Source organism: Salvelinus sp. IW2-2015, linkage group LG4q.1:29 (genome assembly GCF_002910315.2).
Source record: "Salvelinus sp. IW2-2015 linkage group LG4q.1:29, ASM291031v2, whole genome shotgun sequence".
NCBI lineage: Eukaryota > Metazoa > Chordata > Actinopteri > Salmoniformes > Salmonidae > Salvelinus > Salvelinus sp. IW2-2015.
The window spans coordinates 61,177,773-61,197,305 of record NC_036842.1 but is presented as its reverse complement, the minus strand read 5'-3'; the positions used below and the strand labels follow the sequence as shown (position 1 = coordinate 61,197,305).

At 41.9% G+C, this 19,533-nt stretch overlaps 1 protein-coding gene across 7 annotated transcripts; it reads right to left on the bottom strand.

Moving 5' to 3' along the window:
- Positions 1–28: 28 nt before the first annotated feature.
- LOC111962295 (anillin) lies at positions 29–19,037 on the bottom strand. Of its 7 annotated transcripts, none has more exons than XM_070443014.1 (25): positions 18,905–19,037; positions 18,583–18,680; positions 18,104–18,274; positions 17,855–17,950; positions 17,567–17,742; positions 17,244–17,336; positions 16,150–16,239; positions 14,389–14,503; positions 13,378–14,235; positions 10,944–11,266; positions 7,813–7,907; positions 7,534–7,663; positions 4,954–5,089; positions 4,525–4,722; positions 4,159–4,285; positions 3,794–3,842; positions 3,607–3,663; positions 3,478–3,510; positions 3,338–3,359; positions 3,137–3,246; positions 2,310–2,363; positions 1,935–2,021; positions 1,708–1,815; positions 1,268–1,413; positions 29–1,070 (listed from the first exon to the last, which is right to left on the bottom strand). In XM_070443014.1, the coding sequence occupies exons 2-25, from the start codon at positions 18,671–18,673 to the stop codon at positions 959–961; spliced, it is 3,477 nt and encodes a 1,158-aa protein (XP_070299115.1). In that variant the 5' UTR covers positions 18,674–18,680; positions 18,905–19,037; the 3' UTR covers positions 29–958. The 7 variants fall into 7 exon arrangements, with proteins under 7 accessions (XP_070299115.1, XP_023841046.1, XP_023841047.1 ...); XM_023985278.2 differs by having other exon boundaries at positions 18,098–18,274; positions 18,905–19,036; XM_023985279.2 differs by having other exon boundaries at positions 14,389–14,500; positions 18,098–18,274; positions 18,905–19,036.
- Positions 19,038–19,533: the final 496 nt, after the last annotated feature.

Sequence of the window (19,533 nt, the reverse complement as noted above, 5' to 3'; positions counted from 1 at the left end):
ACAAATTCAGACAGTGTATGCCATTAGACCCATTTGTATTATTTACTGGTAGTACCTTCATCAATCAAGTGCATATAAAGAATGTTGACAGGTATTTTATAGGGATAACATCCATACAGAAAGAGAATGACCGATTGACAGTAAACACATGAAGGAAAATAAAAAAACTAGGTTGACTACAGTCAGCATATACATTCATCACCTTTTAGGCTCCTACTAGGATTTATCATGAGATGAGGCACTAACATTATACACCTTATCATTCTATAGTCCATTTGAAGTGCTTGGGTACCATCTTGTTGACAGGCCCCTGTTGTGTTATGCACAACACAGCAATAGATTGAGTTAAGGAAAGCAAGAATTTAACTTGTGAAATAGTCAATATTTACCTCGTAGCAGATAGTACTGTACTTGAAAAACTGAGCTATAACTCAACTTGACTGCAATTCTAGTTGAATCACTAAATTCACAAGTTTCTAGATTAGGTAGGTTGTGTGTCAGGTACAGATTTCTTATTTCCRAGAGACAGATTTCTACACTCGAGGGCATTACAGCAATGCTGTAGTAGTGAAATTATATTGTCCAGTAGCCATGTCTGGCTTTTTTCTGTTTGTCTTATGAAAATTATAATTGCACTAATCATCCGTTTAGTGTTAGGGCTCTTCTGYACTACGTATCAAACCTATTTAATAGTGTTTGTAGATTATATGGATTCATTTAAATCATCTACTTCAAGCTCAGGTAAATAGTATATATATATCATGCAACACAGGACAAGATGGAGCTCTATTTTAAATAGCTATTGAAAGTGACAAATCCAAGGAAAGGCAAAATATCACCATGTCTAAAATAATCTCCCAATGGTAATCATAAGAATTCATAAAGATATGATATAATAGTGTGTTACAGAYTGCTGTCCCTCATGTTCCCACAGCTGGCCTGGTTGTTGGGCTGTGCTTTAGCATGGTTCAGGGGGGCAGCGARTCCAGGTATGCAGGTCCAGGAGAACCTGGTTCAGGTTCTCCATCCAGTCCCCTCGATCCTCCCCAGTATCTGCTGAGAACCAGCACCTGAAGAACAGAGAGAACACATGAGAAATATCACAAGATAAATGAAAATCGACCACTGTCTATCAGATACAGACAGGCTCACTTTAGCAGTGTCAGTCCTCCACAAAACATTAATATTGAAAACATTCATGACCACTTGTTGTCAAGCTAATTTGCTTGTGTCATAACGGAGTAAGAAAATATGTAATATTATTTACTTGGCCAGAGCGCCCTGGTCATCCTGTTGTGCAGTCTGGACGCTGCTGACCAGTTCAAAAGTATAGGGGCGAGCACAGGAGCCTCTCATCACTGGCTTCACACTCTGACTAGAGGAACTAGACAGGGAGATGCTGCCTTCTGCTGCCTGCAAGTACAACAGAGATAAGGGAATGTTTAAATCAAGTTAGTGTGACTTTGTATATTCAGATAAGAGAAAACGTTAATGTCCCCAAGAGGCAATGCATTTTGCAGCAGGAAAGGTACATAGACAACTTAGAAATATTAGAAAAGAAATAAAAAATATTATCAAGTGTATTATCATGTATGCAATAAACATAATGGAATTGTTATCCTTAGTTTCTTTTTTCAAAATCATTCTGATAACCTGAGAGCTTGGAACCAAGAGCTCCAGTCATCTCTGTCATATCTAAATACCCACCTTGCTGCCTCTGTCATTGGGGTGGTTCCAATAGGACATGTGGTTTCCCTCCAGGACAAAGAAGCGTCGATGCCAAGCTCCAAATCCATTCACCACCTCAAACATCGTCTGGATGGAAGAAGGGAGAACGAAGGGGTGGGTGGAGGATGAATCACAGTAAAGAAAGTATAGAGGACAGGATAATATGCACTTGAGATCGAAGCGAATTGGGTCAACAACAAACTCACAAGGAAGCCCTGGTGCTGGACATTAGAGTGGCTCTCGCTGTCCAGTTGCAGGTATATGTTTCCCTCTAGTGGAGACAGGAAGGGAACCTGCACAGAGGTGGAATTACATGGATACCAGGGTTAAGCTTCTTGTAGTTCATCTAGCTAGGGAGGTAAACAAAACATGCAATAAAGAAAAATTGAAGTCATATGAACATAGATTAAAATGTGTTTAGAAATCTACCTATGGAGTACTCCATCACTGATATTATAGCCAGTGTAGCAAAGACTAATTATTGATACCAGTTTTGCTGGCCGCATGAAAGGAGTCAAATTGAGACGCAAAGAGAAAAGGGGTAAAAGTGAGTGTGCAACGCGGAAAAGTGAGAGTGAAACCTTTTCCTGAAACTCATCTCCCAGGAGTCTCCTGATTTTGCCTTCAAACTTCATCTGTGCACAAGTGGAGAGAAACAGAACAGGGAGGRATAGAGGTAACATCCCAAGTGACTAGGGCTGGCACAATTATTGTATAATTATGTAACCGATAGTAAGAGAGAATTTTTGGGGGGGTCATAAACATCTTAATACAGTCATTTTAGAAGATTGGGGGGGCAATTCAATTTCATATTCAAGTAGATATAGTTTACCCAATAATCGTTTTTCATTTTTTATGAAGTGGGTAAAGTTTGAGACAAGGGTGGTACCAAAGCGGTTTCATATATTAGGTATGTTATAGATAATTCTCAAAGATGCAKTACAAGCTAAAAATATTTGTCAACAAAAAAATTACAATAAATACCAATTTGCATGACAATTAATTGTTACCCCAAATTCCATAATTATCACAGCCCTACAAGTGACCCAGCCCAGACTGGAAAACTTAACACCACGAAGAAAAACAAGTCATGTGAGGAAATGACAACCATCTGATATCGCAACTGAAAATCTGGAAAAACTGAAAATGTAACAGGATATACAGTAGATTCAGCTAAATAGATTAAAAGATAGTGGCACACATCCTCAAGTGACAGTGAGATACAATCTAGCAATCAGGTGGTTCAAAATAAAATAAGAGGCACGGTAAAACCATGGAACGGACTGACAAAACATGCCTCCCTACATCTTCCCATAATGTAGGAGTGCAGGTACACTAAACATATCTCATCCAGGCTGGTGCACTGCAGCAGGTGTGAGAGATGGGCAGCCAGGTGAGATGAGCCTACCTTGTCCAGGGGGAACTTGCTCTGGCCCAGGGAGGCCAGGGAGATCTTGTGAGAACCAACCAGAGAGAAGTTGCTGGTGCGCCGGGTGTTCAGGTGCGGCATGGTAGAAGCTGTGGGGTGTTGATTCAWTCCAATCAAACTGTCACCACTCAGGACAAATGTCATCTTCAGATCATATGCAACTAGGACAATAATACTTACATGTTACATTTTGGTTGGATCTCTGTTGAAAAGCAACAAGATAACGTTTTCAGATTAGAAACATGTAACAGGAAAGGGGGTATAAATATACACCCCTCACCATTTCAAGTACTACACAGATAAGAAAGCAGATAATTTACCTTGATGGTGCTTAGAAGCTTCCTTGGAGTGACCTAAAAAATAAATATGAATATTTTTACATGTATATCTCTCATTGTCAGCCATAGAACATTGGATAGCATTCGTAAATCAGAAGATGTCGCACTCACCCTTGACTTGGTGGAGCTGCGGAGATCCACATTGCAGGTGTTCCCTGAGGTATGGGACTGAGTAATAGAAGACCGTTTGTAAATGATACATACAACCTGTTAACACACATTCTTATCACGGACCATCTACTATATTTACTAATACACACGTTTTAGGTGAGAAATAAAGTAATATGTTCCATCTCACCAGGCTGTAGACCTCCACATCAATCTCAAAGTTGGAGCGAATGTCCTGCCTGAAGGGACATAATACAGTCAGTCACAGAAAGAGTTGGACAGACTAGGGGTGAGAGMCATTTTAGCAGTAGTACAGCAGATATTACACAAGCATCTCCTTTAAAAGGCAAAGACAGACCAGTAGGATTGCCTGCCGAGAGAACTTAGCGACTCTGAACAGAGTGCTGGCCGTAATTGACAAAACTGATTCAACATGGACCCTACAACACATGCGTCGACAAGTGAACAGCCCCCTACTGTACAGACCGACAATCGGTCTGGCGAGTTCTCCTTTACTCCTCACTTCCTCCATTTGGAACCAGTGGCGGGACTCACAGGGTGATGGAGGTGGGGAAGGAGATGGTGTCTCCATTCTGGGCGTCCACTGCCGTGGCCAATGGGGTCGCAACGATGTTGCAGGGTCCATAACGAATCAGGACAAAGAAATAATGAGTGGGCCGACCTTTAGGGAGGAGAGAAATAGTCAGGAGGGTTGTTCATTCATCACCTGGTATGGTTTCAAATGTGTCTTGAGCTGAAAATGAATTAATTGTACTTTACTACTTGAACATTTAACCCAAATGAGCAGGCAAACAACTCACCTTGGCAGCAAGCAGCAGCAGAGTAAATGGTTCAAAATAAATGGATGCAACGTCATACTACAAAGGTGATAACACGCGTAGCCTAACTGACTGTAGGTACCTGTTCGTGTGCGGGCAGAGCAGACAAACTCCACCTTGAGAGGGAGCTGGACACTGCTGATGCTGACTGTGCCCCTGCAGGGCTGCTGGGACATGCTGGAGTCCCCCTCACCATCACCCCCCTCTAGATCCTCAGAGACTGAGCCCCCCCTCTCCTTCAGCCTGGCCACCTCAGCCAGCAGGGCTGCCCGCTTCTCACCTGACACACAGAAGAGAGAGACAGAGGGGGGACACAGTCAGATGATCAAGCAATGGAACAAATCAAGAGGTCCATCATACCTTCCAGCATAAACGTATACAGGAGAAAAAAAAGCAATAGCAGTGAGAGAGATGAGGTTAACGATTATACACTAATTCAGCAGACAAATTTGGGGAGGGGAGAGAAAACGTCACGGAGCTAGGGGTGGGATAGGAGTGGATAGAGACTCACAGGAGACGAGCAGCAATTTATCAGCCTCTGCCTCCTCCAGGGAGCCCCTGCCGTGGTCCTCGTCAGTGCAGCAGCTCAGGGCCTGCAACGTCTGTTTGATGACCGTCTGCAGCTTGGCAGCATCCTCATTCAGAACCTGACCAATCACAGGAGGATAGGACATTCACTCCAACCAGCCATACTCATTCAAATACTCTTTCTTTACATTGGTCACATTTACATGTGTGTGGTGTACCACAGGGCAGCTCTCTAGGCCCTCTACTCTTGTCTATTTTTACCAATGACCTGCCACTGGCATTAAACAAAGCATGTGTCCATGTATGCTGATGATTCAACCATTACGAGTCAGCAACCACAGCTAATGAAGTCATTGAAACCCTTAAGAGTTGCTGTCTGTTTTGGAATGGGTGGTCAGYAATAAACTGGTCATGAACATCTAAAACTAAGAGCATTGTATTTGTTACAAATCATTCCTTAAGTGCTAGACCTTAGCTGAATCTGGTAATGAATGGTGTGGCCRTTGAACAAGTTGAGACTAAATTACTTGGCGTTACCTTGGATTGTAAACTGTCATGGTCAAAACATCGATTCAATGGTTGCAAATATGGGGAGAGGTCTAGCCGTAATAAAATAGATGCTCTGCTTTGACACCACACTCCAAAAAGGAAGTTCTGCAGGCTTTAGTTTTGTCTAATCTTGATTATTATCCAGTCGTGTGGTTCAGTGCTCCAAGGAAAGACCTAGTTAAGCTGCAGCTGGCCCAGAAAAGAGCAGCACGCTTTGCTCATAATTGTAATCAGAGGGCTAATATTAATACTATGCATGCCAGTCTCTCTTGGCTATGAGTTGAGACTGACAGCATCACTTCTTTTTATAAGAAACATTAAGGTGTTGAAAATCCCAAATTGTTTGCATAGTCAACTTACACACAGCTCTGACACACTTATCCCACCAGACATGCCACAAGGGGTCTTTTCATAGTCCCCAAATCCAGAACAAATTCAAGAAAACGTACCGTATTATATAGAGTTCTTACCGCATGGAACTTCCTTCCATCTCAGTGCTCAAATAAACAGCAAACCTGGTTTCAAAAAACAGAGCAATACCTCACGGCACAACACCTCTCCCCTATTTGACCTAGATAGTTTGCGTTATGCATTGATATGTAGGCTACGTGTGCCTTTAAAAAAATGTATGTAGTTCTGTCCTTGTCTAATGATGTTCTGTATTATGTTTTGTGTGGACCCCAGGAAGAGTAGCTGCAGCTTTTGCAACAGCTAAATGGGGATCCTAATAAAATAACTAAAATACCAAACCCATGCACACCAATATCCTGTTATTATTATTCGGGACACAAGTATTCGGTTTTTGAGTTCATGCATATAAACATCATATCCAGTTCACAATAACCCGAAAACGCTTGTATCCCAGTTATGAGAAACCCGGATTAGATGCCTGGGACATGCTGATGTAAGACGGGATACTGTGACATGTAAACATCTCATGTCCTTTATTGTTGTTTATTGTGGTCTGTGCAGGCTCAGTTTCACATATCATGGGTGTTGTGTGATGTCATCGGATTGTCAAACAAACCACTTCAAAAAGTAGACTACCTGTGCAGTTCGATCCACCATAATAATGCCGTAATAATTTCGCCTACTATAAATTAAAATTACATTTCGATTTATAATTTCCTATATTTGGCAGGCCATATTATACATTTCCAACATTTGGTTGTCAACTATAGTTTGAAACATGCAGCTTCTCTTCTGTTATAAATTGTTGCCCCAAAAGACTAAATAAAGTAAAGCTCACCAGATTAATGTCATACATCAATAGAATGAATGCATGAGTAATCTACAGTAGTTAACATCTGTAAAGTTGTCAGTTTTACCGTTTCATTTAGGGACTGGGGAGAAAACGGAATAACTCTAAAAGTGAAAAGATCGGTCCTGTGCAAAATGTCATCAGTTTGACCGGTTTTAAGGAAATGAAAACCTGAGAAAATGACAAAATACATTTCTGATAAAACTTCAGTTCGTCTTGAGTGCATATCTTGGTTGAAATACTGTCTGTTTGCATAACAGTGTCAAAGATAACACATTACACGTGTACTCGCATTTCCGCAAGAGATGCGATAAGAAATAATTTCTCCAMTCCTGTTCCCAAGACAACAAATGTTAATTGTGTCTAATTTCACTGTAAGGAGTTAATATTACGCTACGTGAGCGGTTATAGGCTTACAGTCAGTGTCCATATTTCAGTTAACACACATGAACTTAAATAAGGAATATTATTTTGTATTCATGGATACAGGGATATTCATGAATGGGATATCAAAAGGTGCATGGAAACAGCTTCTCCTGAAAAAGACCTTAAGCAGGGTATGAGATACTATCCGGAATACTGCGCGTGCATGTAAACGTGGTCAGTGCCAAAGCCAATGTTATCCATGTGGTACATTTGTCAATGCCCACATAAAGGACATGCAAAGTTTGGATGATATGCTACACAGGTAGTCACTCTCCATGACACGGRAGACACAATAGACTCAACCGTTCCAACAGTCCTACTACAGACCATGATCCTTTCCTTGGTGTTGACACAGGGCTGGGGGTGAGACTTCTCAGCGGCATGCCTCTGCACCCTTGGGGTTACACTCTGAATGGCTGGCTTGGTGCTCTGTCTCTGGGTGCGGTAGGCATCGATGCTGTCAATCACAAAACACATTGGAGTTGTCACAGATATAAATAACAAGCCAATCATATATTGTCATAGTCAATGAGTTTCATTTCACTCATGTTAGCTGACCACTGTCAGTTCTGCTTGTCCTGAAGTGTAGAGGACAAGATGACTCACCTGTAGAGAGGGGCACTATCAGCAGGGGGAGTGGTCAGCTCTTCAGGAGTCAGAAGTAGGGATGGAGGGTTGGCTAGCTGATTGGCTGCAAGTCTCTGTGGGGATATCAAACACATGGAGGAACATTTAAGTGTAAAACATTCAAACTTTGAAAGCCAAGAACAACGACATAAAAAAACGATGAAAAAAAACTTGAGTCATTTAAATGAAATKATGGGCAGAAAGATGAATTTAACTCTATCTTTCATCGAATCAGATGGCTTATTCATCACAAAACCATTGATGATGCAGATTATTTTAGTGATTACTTCATTGGCAATGWAGGGAAATTCAGGTGGGAAATGCCAACAATGAACAGTGAGCCATTGTATACATGCATTAAAAAACAAATAATGAAAGAAAAGCATTGTAAGTTTGAATTGTGTAAAATTAGTGTGGGAGAGGTGGAACAATCATTGTTATCGATCAATAATGACAAACCTCCTGGCATTGACAACAGATGGAAAGCTACTGAGGATGGTAGCTGACTGGCCACTCCAGTCTAGAGGAAGGTGTTTATCCTCAGGCCTGGAGGAAAGCCAAAGTCATTCCACAACCCAAGACTGGTAAAGCGGCCTTGACTGGTTCTAACAGCCGCCCTATCAGCTTGCTGCCAGCTCTTAGCAAACTGTTGGGGAAAATTGTGTTTGACCAAATACAATGCTAATTCTCAGTAAACAAATTGACAAGACTTTCATTTTGCTTTTAGGGAAGGGCACTCAACATGTGCTGCAATGACAAATTACTGATGATTGGTTGAAAGAAATTTATTAAATTTGTTTGAGCTGTACTGTTAGATTTCAGTGCAGCCTTTGATATTATTGACCATAACTTATGTTTTATGGATTTCCAACCTCTGCCATATTGTGGATTCAGAGCTACCTAATATAACTCAGAGGGTTTTCTTTAATGGAAGCTTCTCGAATGTCAAACTTGTAAAATGTGGTGTACCGCAGGGCAGCTCTCTAGGCACTTTATTCCTTTCTAAGTTTACCAACGACCTGCCTCTGGCATTAAACAAAGCCTGTGTCCATGTATGCTGATGATTCAACCATATACATGTCGGCAACCACAGCAAATTAAGTCACTGAAACGCTTAAGGAGTTGCAGTCAGTTTTGGAATGGGTGGCTAGTAATAAACTGGTCCTGAGCATCTCTAAAACTAAGAGCATTGTATTTGGTACAAATAATTCCCTAAGCTCTAGACCTCAGCTGAATCTGGTAATGACTGGTGCGGCTAATAAATTAGATGGTGTTATCTTGTATGGTAAACCCTCAACTTTAACAACCTTTTTTTTTTTTTTTTTTACAGCCTTATTCTAAAACGGATTTAATAGTATTTTTTCCTTCAATCTACACCATAATGACAAAGCAAAAACAGGCTAAGAAATGTTTTAAAATGTATAAAAAATGTAAGAAATAAAAACGTACCTAAATATTCTGACCCTTTACTCAGTACATTGTTGAAGAACCTTTGGCAGCGATTACAGCCTCAAGTCTTCTTGGGTATGACGCTACAAGCTTGGCACACCTTTATTTGAAGAGTTCTCCTATTCTTCTCTACAGATCATCTCAAGCTCTGTCAGGTTGGATGGGGAGTGCTGCTGCACAGATATTTTCAGGTCTCCTGATCGAAGAGATGTTCGATCAGGTTCAAGCCCTGGCTATGGCTGGGCCACTCAAGGACATTCAAAGACTTGTCCCGAAGCCACTTCTGAATTGTTTTGGCTGTGTGATTAGGGTCATTGTCCTGTTGGAAGGTGAACAGTCTGAGGTCCTGAGCGCTCTGGAGCAGGTTTTCATCAAGGATCTCTGTACTTTGCTCTGTTCATCTTTCTCTCGATCCTTACTGGTCTCCCAGTCCCAACTGCTGAAAAACATCCCCACAGCATGATGCTGCCACCACCATGCTTCCTTCACCGTAGGGATGGTGCCAAGTTTCCCCCAGCCGTGACGCTTGGCATTGAGGCCAGAGTTCAATCTTGGTTTCATCAGACCAGAGAATCTTGTTTCTCATGGACGGAGAGTCCTTTATGTGCCTTTTGGCAAACTCCAAGCAGGCTGTCATGTGCCTTTTACTGAGGAGTGATTTCCATCTGGCCACACTACCATAAAGGCCTGATTGGTGGAGTGCTGCAGAGATTGTTRTCCTTCTGRAAGATTCTCCCATCAACAGAGGAACTCTGGAGCTCTGTCAGAGTGACCATCTGGTTCTTGGCCACCTCCCTGACCAAGGCCCTTCTCCCCCGACTGCGCAGTTTGACCAGGGAGGTCGGTTCTAGGAAGAGCCTTGGTGGTTCTAAACTTCTTCCATTTAAGAATGATGGAGGCCACTGTGTTCTTAGTGACCATGAAGGCTGCAGACATTTTTTGGTACCCTCCCCCAGATCTGTACCTTGACACAATCCTGTCTCGGACAATTCCTTTGAAAACTCCAAATTGTTTGCGTAGTCAACTTACACAGCTCTGACACACACAAACACAACCCACCAGACATACAGTGGGGCAAAAAAGTATTTAGTCAGCCACCAATTGTGCAAGTTCTCCCACTTAAAAAGATGAGAGAGGCCTGTAATTTTCATCATAGGTACACTTCAACTATGACAACTATTACAGGCCTATCTCATCTTTTTAAGTGGGAGAACTTGGACAATTGGTGTCTGACTAAATACTTTTTTGCCCCACTGTACCACCAGGGGTCTTTTCATAGTCCCCAAATCCAGAACAAAGAAAGCGTACAATATTATTAGAATACAGGGAATTATTGCGTCGAACTCCCATCTCATATGGCTCAAATGAAACGCAAACCTGGTTTATAAAAAACTGATAAAGCAACATCTCACGACAACGCCTCTCCCGTATTGACTTAGATATTGTGTGCATGTAATGATATGTAGGCTGTGTGTGCCGTTTGTAAGTATGCAGTGCTGTTCTTGTCTATTAATGTTCTGTATGATGTCATGTTTCATGTGTGGACCCTAGCAAGAGTAGCTGCTGCTGCTGATTTCGCAAGAGCTAATGGGATCCTAATAAAATACCAATCACATTGAACTAGGTGACTATGGCACCACCGTCTGTCTGCAGAGCCTTACCATAGGAGTGACCACAGCTTCCACAGACTTGCTGAGAGGGGAGAGGATAAAGCTGGGTGGGAAGGACAGCAGCTCATCTGCACTGGAGTCCAGTTCCTTGGTTTCTTCCAGGTCTTCACCCTCCTCAGCTTTGTCCTTGTCCAACTCTGTGTCTGTTTTCTCCATTCCGTGCATCGCTGTGGCTATGCCACTGTTGTGATCCTCAGTGTCCTCTTCACCCTCCTCTTCCATCCTTCCCTGGGCAGCAGCCTCCAGCACCTCATCAAACATTAGGTCAATCATCTCAGCGGTGTTGGTTTCATCACGAGAGCTCAGCTCAGCCTCTGTGGATAAATCCCCATATGCAGCAAGTTACATCCAGACATAAAAAAACGTTGCCCTAGTGCGTCTACAACGGGGTTCCCCAATTGACGATGGTTTTATTTGGCCCAAAGTTTTGAGCCCCAAAAACATATAAAATTGTTTAAATTTCATTGTTGGACATAAGACTAAAAATACCAGGAAATCAGCAACAAGTTATTTTCATTTTGGAAATCTGTTCAAGTATTCCCACACACAATAGAGATAATAATGATTGGATTTATATATCACTTTTCTACCAACTGAGGTACTCAAAGCGCTTTACATAGTAGGGGGAAACGCACCTCATCCACCATCAATGTGAAGCACTCACCTCAGTGATGCACGGCGACCATTTTGTGCCAGAACTCTCACCACACATCAACTATCAGTTGGAGAGGTGAGGAATGATATATGCCAATTAGGAATGAGGTGGATGATTAGGTGGCCAGGTTGGGAATTTAGCCATGACACCGGGGTGAACACCCCTACAATAAACGCCACGGGATTGAGACCATAGAGAGTCAGGACACCCGTTTTACTGTCCCAAAGACGGTACACTACGCAGGACAATGTTCACAAATGTAATCAAGGTTTGAAATGATTATGTTTAGTCAAATATTACAGTGCATTCAGAAAGTATTCAGAACCCTTACATTTTCCACATTTTGTTATGTGACAGCCTTATTCTAAAATGGATGATTTAACACACAATACCCCATAATGACAAAGCAAAAACGAGGCTGTATGTATTATAAAAATAAACAGAAATACCTTATATACATAAGTATTCAGACTCTTTACTACGAGACTCGAAATTGAGCTCTGGTACATCTTGTTTCCATTCATCAACAACTTGATTGGAATCCACCTGTGGTAAATTCAATTGATGGAAATGATTTTAAAAAAGCCACATTCCTGTCTATATAAAGTCCCACAGTTGACAGTGTAGGTCAGAGCAAAAACCAAGCTATGAGGTTGAAGGAATTGTCCGTAGACCTCGGAGACAGGATTGTGTCGAGGCACAGATCTGGGGAAGGGTACGGGAGGAAAAGGGTCTCAGGGAGGAGATGGGAGAACCTTCCAGAAGGACAACCATCTCTGCAGCACTCCGCCAATCAGGCCTGTATGGTAGAGTAGCCAGACGGAAGCCACTCTTCAGTAAAATGTACATGACAGCCCACTTGGAGTTTACCAAAGGCACCTAAACGACCATGAGAAACAAGATTCTCTGGTCTGATGAAACCAAGATTGAACTCTGGCCTCAATGCCAAGCGTCACAGCTGTGGGAAACTTGGCACCATCCCAACAGCGAAGTATGGTGGTGGCAGCATCATGCTTTGGGAATGTTTTTCCAGTGGCAGGGACTGAGAAAAAAACAATCAAACCCATTTTAGAATAAGGCTGTAACGTAACAAAATGTGGAATAAGTCAAGGGGTTGGACAAGTTTCTGAAAGCACTGTATATCTGTTTAGGCTTCTTGCGCTCAATTTGAAGTCTACAAATATATTACCTCACATGTACATATTACCTCAATTAGCCCGACTAACCGGTGTCCCCGCACATTGACTCTGTACTGGTACCACCTGTATATAGCCTCGCTACTGTTATTTTCACTGTCATTTTACTGTTTTTATTTCTTTACCTAATACTTATTTTTTACTTAAATTGCACTGTTGGTTAGGGCTTGTCAGTAAGCATTTCCCTGTAAGGTCGACACCCGTTGTATTCGGTGGATGTGACAAATAAACTTTGATTTGTTTTACTATATTCCGGCCCCACGACCAACCACTCAAAAATAAATTGGCCCGCAGCTGAATATAGTTGATGATCCCTGGTCTACAACATGTTATTCAAATATGTAACAAATATTTTAAAATGTCATAATTTAGCTGTTCATAGTGTAGAAAAAAGATTAGGTGCAAAGTGTTGGCAGTGACCCATTGAATCCCTTGTTTAGAATGGTAGTGACAGAAATATTTGACCAGTATCTTTATGACTTTATGCCCAGGTGTGCGCAACTGTGTGTGTAACCCAATGTGGTTGTGTCTCACCTCCTGCCCAACTTGTGCCAACAACCTAGACATGTCTCACCTGACATACTTTCTCTTTTCCAGCTAGATGAAGAGTCCAGCTCAGACAGGGCTGAGTCATTGATCATTTCTGGCTCCAGGATAAATGTGACTTTCTTTAACCCTCTGGCCTCTGACTGTGGTTCATCAGTCTGTTCCTCGTCTGTAAGCAGCTCAGAGTCTCCCTGTTCTCTGTCTGACACAGCTGATGCGTTTGCGGCCTTTCCCTGCTCTGGACCCAACTCCCCCTGGTGTTCACCTAGAACAGACTTCTCACCCTGGATGTCATCTAAAATACTTTCTGCTTTCCCTTGTTCTWCAACTCCAGAAGACTCCATCTCCTCACCTAATAGGTCCCCAACCTTCTCTAGTTGGGACTGAACTACCTCCTCTTCCTCACCTACAGCAGACGCCACCTGTTTCTCAMCTAAAGAGGAAGCCACATCTTCCTCATCTACAAAGGACCCCACCTCCCGGTTCTCCTCTTTCAGGGACCCCACTTCCTCATCTACAGAAGACCTCATCTCCTTCTCTTGTATGGACACCATCTGCTCCTCAACTAGAGAAGAACCCAACTCCTCACCATCTCCTTTGGACTCCATTGCCACAGGATTAACTAAAAATAAATGGGACTCATCATTAACATAGAACTTCACCCCCCTGTGAACTAAATCCCTTTCCTCCTGCTTGTCATGAGCAGGAGAGACTGCCTTTTGCTGCTCTTTCACTACAGGACCCTCTGCTGTCTCATGATGTTCATCTGGTCGAGAAGTTCCCTGACAAATGTCCATAGTRCACTCTGCCTGCTGCTCAGCCATGTGTCTCCCCTTCACCTCTTTTGGTGGGACATCCATGTGAACTGAGGACTCAGTCACCTCACCTGTTGAATAATCACAATCTGACCTCTACACTGACATTTGCACAAAATTCAGATTCTTAATTTTAGTCCGATTTTTCTAAACATATACCATTAACGTATCTACCTTCAAGCTCTTAAACTGTAATAATGCATTGACTTCTTGCAGTGTCTTACCGGTGTCTTGAATTGGAGGCTCCACKCCATCGACCTTTGTGAAGACAGATGTCTCGGTAAAGCTGCCGTCCTTCACCCCAAAAGGTTCATCACCAGTCACATTGAGGTCTGCCTGCTGGACACTCAGACAAATTAGCCCCCTAAAATACATTGTTCCTCTTATGCACATGTCTATGCATTTACAGCAGAAGGTATTCAACCCCCTTGACTTCCCACTTTTTGTTGTGTTACAGCCTGCATTTAAAATGGATTAAATTGAGATTGTGCCACTAATCTACACACAATATCCCATGTCATAGTGGATATTTTTTTTATATTTTTTTTTAAACCTTTACAAATGAAAATATGAAATGTCTTGAGTCAATAAGTACTCAAACCCATTGATATGCCAAACCTAAATAAGTTCAGGAGTAAAAATGTGCTTAACATGTCACATAAGTTTTAAGGACTCACTGTGTGCAATATTGTTTAACATGATTTTTGAATGACTACCTCAACTCTGCAACCCGCACATACAATATGTAAGGTCCCACAGTCAAGTAGTGAATTTCAAGCACATATTCAAACAAAAGATCAGGGAGATTTTCCAAAATCTCACGAAGGGCACCGATTAGTAGAAATATGAACACTGAATATCCATTTGAGCATGGTGAAGTCATTAATTAAGCTTTGGATGGTGTATCAATACACCTTGCCGGASWGGAAGGAAACCACTCAGGGATTTCACCATGAGGGCAATAGTCATTTTAAAAYTGTTAAGAGTTTATTGGCTGTGATAGGAGAAAACKGAGGCTGGATCAACAACATTATAGTTACTCCACAATACTAACCTAAAGAGTGAAAAGGAGGAAGCATGTGCATAATAAACATTTTTAAAATGTCCAATAACATGCATCCTGTTTGCAACAAAGAAATTAACTTTTGTCTTGAATACAAAACATTATTGTTTGGGGCAAATCCAACACATCACCGAGTACCACTTCATATTTTCAAGCATTGTGGTGGCTGCATCATGTTATGGGTAGTGCATGCTTGTCATCAGCAAAGAACTAGGGAGTTTCCTTAGGATAAAAAACAGAATAGAGCAAAGCACAGGCCAAATCCTAGAGGAAAACCTGGTTCAGTCTGCTTTCCAACAGACACTGGATGAGGAATTCACCTTTCAGCAGGACAATAACCTAAAACACAAGGCCAAATCTACACTGRAATTGCCTACCAAGAAGACATTGAATGTTCCTGAGTGGCCTATTTACAGTTGCCTTAAATTAGCAAAACTGGAAAATGGCTGTCTAGCAATGATCAACAACCAACTTGCCAGAGCTTGAAGAATTTGAAAAAGAATGTGCAAATATTGAACAATCTAGGTGTGCAAAGCTCTTAAGAACTTACCCAGAAACACGCACAGCTGTGATTGCTGCTATTGGTGTTTCTAACATGTATTGAATACTTATCTAATCAAAATCTATTAGTGTTTTATTTTTCATTAAATTTTCATAAATGTTAGAATTTTTCTTCCACAATTAAATCATACTTTAACGCAACAAAATATGGAAAAAGTCAAGGCGGTTGAATACTTTCCGAAGGCACTATACATTAAAGATTATGTACCACTATATGAAGGACCAAGTGAACCCTATACCCGATTACCAGTCAAGTGACTTGGAGGATGAAAATGACACCTCATCAGCGACACCTGTGACATTTCAAGACACCCTGTTCTCCTCAGAACCAGTTACACTAAGTCCATATAAGTAAACTCACATTCCATGGTTGGAACGGTGGCCACTGCAGTCTCCTGCTACGTCTAAACATCATCCAAGGGGAGAATGAGGAGACGGGTGGGGTCGCCCTCTAATGATATCACAACAAATATCATTGTTCTATCAGGAAACAAGTACTTGAGCTCAACATTTTAGTAATTTAGCAGATGGTCTTATCCAGAGCGATTAACCCTTTACACACATGGGAATTTGCTACAGTATATTGAAATGTTTCTTAAGAAATATGAAAATGCATAACCACGGTAGTAATTGAAAGGGAACAGTTTGGAGATAATGGGAAAATTATTAGACCAAATGGTGAGTACACAACATTTCACCTGACAGGACTGAATCCAAACATTACACAAAATAACAGATTTTATGTGCATTTTACATTTACTGTACTTTGTCGCATTTGTTTACAACAAAATCTGAAAATACTCTGGATACATTTAGTAACATAAGCCTATTCCTGGAAAATGTGGGGTATCTGCAAAATAAAACTTAAATAAGGGTTTGAGTGAGAGGACTAACTGGTGTCTGTCTCCAAGTGGCCACACACACACCTTTCCAACGTGTGCACAGTTCCTAAGCAATTTTATGTCAAAGAGCTCAACTATAAAAAGGTAMTTTTTTTGAGTTCTCCTAGCTGTGCTGTTGAGGAACTAGAGCAAGTATACTTGTAGTCATTTAATTTGAAACACAGCCCTGCATAACCGCCATCACACAATTACTGTTCTTTACGCAATTAAAAAAGGATCCATTATAAATCGTAATATGGGTCARGCGGGCATGACTTGAAAGCTTGTTCCATTGCCAACAAGTTATAAAATATGATTTTAGAGTTTTAGACAATTAAGAGAAACAGATCATAATTTGTGCACATAATTTAAGATACTGTTTGAAGAGGTAGAGTTACAGGCATTTTCGAAAGACGGGCAGGGACTCTGCTGTCCTAGTGTCAGCGGGAAGCTCATTCCGCCATTGAGGTGCCAAGACAGAGAAGAGCTTTGACTGGGCTGAGCGGAAGCCACAAACATAACCCTTAACAACAATATTCTGTGACCAGACACAAGAGGGAGGGTAACAACTTACCTCAGTCAGTGAGGAATCAGAGAAGCTTCGCTTTAGGAAGACATTCTCTGTGATTGGCTGGGCCCTTACGAGACGCAGCTCCTCCTCCCTCTCCTGATTGGTCAGACAAATAGAAGCCGTTAGAAACTTCACAGGAATTTTAAGAATTGTGCAACAGCAACATTTCAGAATGCATTGCATACCTCAAGACTCCTGGTACATTTCACATATACATTTAAGTCATTTAGCGGACGCTCTTATCCAGAGCACCTTACAGGAGCAATTAGGGTTAAGTGCCTTGCTCAAGGGCACAGACAGATTTTTCACCTGTGTGTGGCACAGACCTGGCGTATGCGGGAGGCTTGTTTGGAGCTGGGCGTGTCACTGGCCTCGAGTTTCAGTTGTAAGTTGGTAACGGCGTTGGAGAGGGTACGGGGCCACCGGTTGGCTGGCAGGGGGCTGGCCTGAGGAGTGGTGGGGGATCTAAACCGCTCCACCCGCGAGCTGAATTCTGCCTCACCTGAAAAACAGACCAGATGCTCCTATCATTTAACCACTTTAGTGCAGATGTGTTATCACTTGTATTCAATGAATGTAAAGAAGCTGGAAGGTAAATGTATAAGAATCCTCACCAATAAGATGGTGCTCTTTGAATCCATCCTGGAATTTAATGGATGGTACCCCAGACCCTGGATCAGAGAGGCATCTCTGAGCCAGCACATGCCCTCCTGTAAACAAAACATCCCCAGTTGGAGTCACTGTTTCTCAATGACTACAGATCTGAGTGTTGCACGGATACTGCCATATTCAAGTTCTATCGATACTGTATACAGGCTGCGAGTTGGTAATTTTAGGAGGGGGCGTTATCCTTTTACCCTCACGTCTCTGGGTTAGTTGCTGTACTCTGGAGCGGACAGAGCAGAGAGCAGGGGTGTCAGGCTTCACCAGCTCTGCACAGCGGAGGCGGTCTCTAGTTGAAGACTTCTTTGTAGGGCTGACGTTCTTCTCGCCCAACACCTCCAGGCGACGCCTTTTCTGAACATCATTGACATCTGTAAGACAGGAAAGGGAAGCTCACAATAATAATGGGTATGCCCCAACACTGCACTGATGATGGATGACATGAGTTTACTAATTAATACTTGTTCAAGCCTTTAATAAGAGTCTAAGACCTGTCTAAGCCAGGGAAGTGGGGGGGGGGTCTGCTTAACTACATGGAATTGTTTTAAGGTCATATCAAAGATCATTTTGACATTTGATTTTGAATTAATTTATTAATTAGATTTTCGCGGGGCGTGGACGTCTACCTTAGGGGGTTTAACAAGCACTCATGCGCACGCAGTGATGTTGACACACTCACCAGACGAGTGGACATTGTCTTCTGTGTCAGACAAAGGATCTCTATGTCTCTTCAAAGCTGTCGCCAACCCACTTCGAAATTCCCCATCCATGATCTTCCTGTGAAATAAACACCAAATTAAGTGCCTAGTTATCGTTTATGCAACTTAGCTAACGTTAGCTAATTGATTTATTCGGCAGGTTGGTTACAATAACTCAGCTGGCTAGCTACAAGCTAACTGGACTCTGGAGAATGCATAGATAGCTGAATGTTACTGCTGCTAGCTGGCTGAACATACTTTCAGCTATTTACCTATAATGTGTCAGATATAACATCCCCTTACCTCAACAGAAGTGTCCGTGTAGGTCAAGCAAACAAGTCACGGCTGAGCATAAACTGCGGAAAGATTCGAACGGCTGTTCATTTGACGCCTTTTCAAATACACTTTGAATTTCAGCGGGTTTTTGGAAGTGCGTCAGTGGTGGGTGAATAAATTACCATAACGACAAGACCGAGCGCGCAAGATTTTGTTCTTGTGTTTACGGTAGATTAAGTTTCAAGTTTTAATGTCACGTGCAAAGGTACAGTGAAATGTCTTTCTTGCAAGCGCCAAACCCCGAAATGCAGTAATAAATATCAATGTAGCACTAAAAATAACGCAAGGCAGAGAAAAAACACAAGAAATAAAAATAAGAAGATGAGAAAGTAAGAAGCTATATACAGAGTCAGTTCCAATACCATATTTAAAATGTGCAGGGATACTGGAATGATAGAGGTAGATATGTATAGCGGTAAGGTTATCAGGATATATGATGAACAGAGTTGCAGCAGAATAAATTATTATTGTATGTGAATGTGTGTGCGTGTATGTGTGTAGAGTCAGTATAAATGTGTATTCATGTTATGTGTGTGTTGGAGTGTCAGTGTCCGTATGTATGTAGAGTCCTGTGATTGTACATAGAGCCAGTGCAA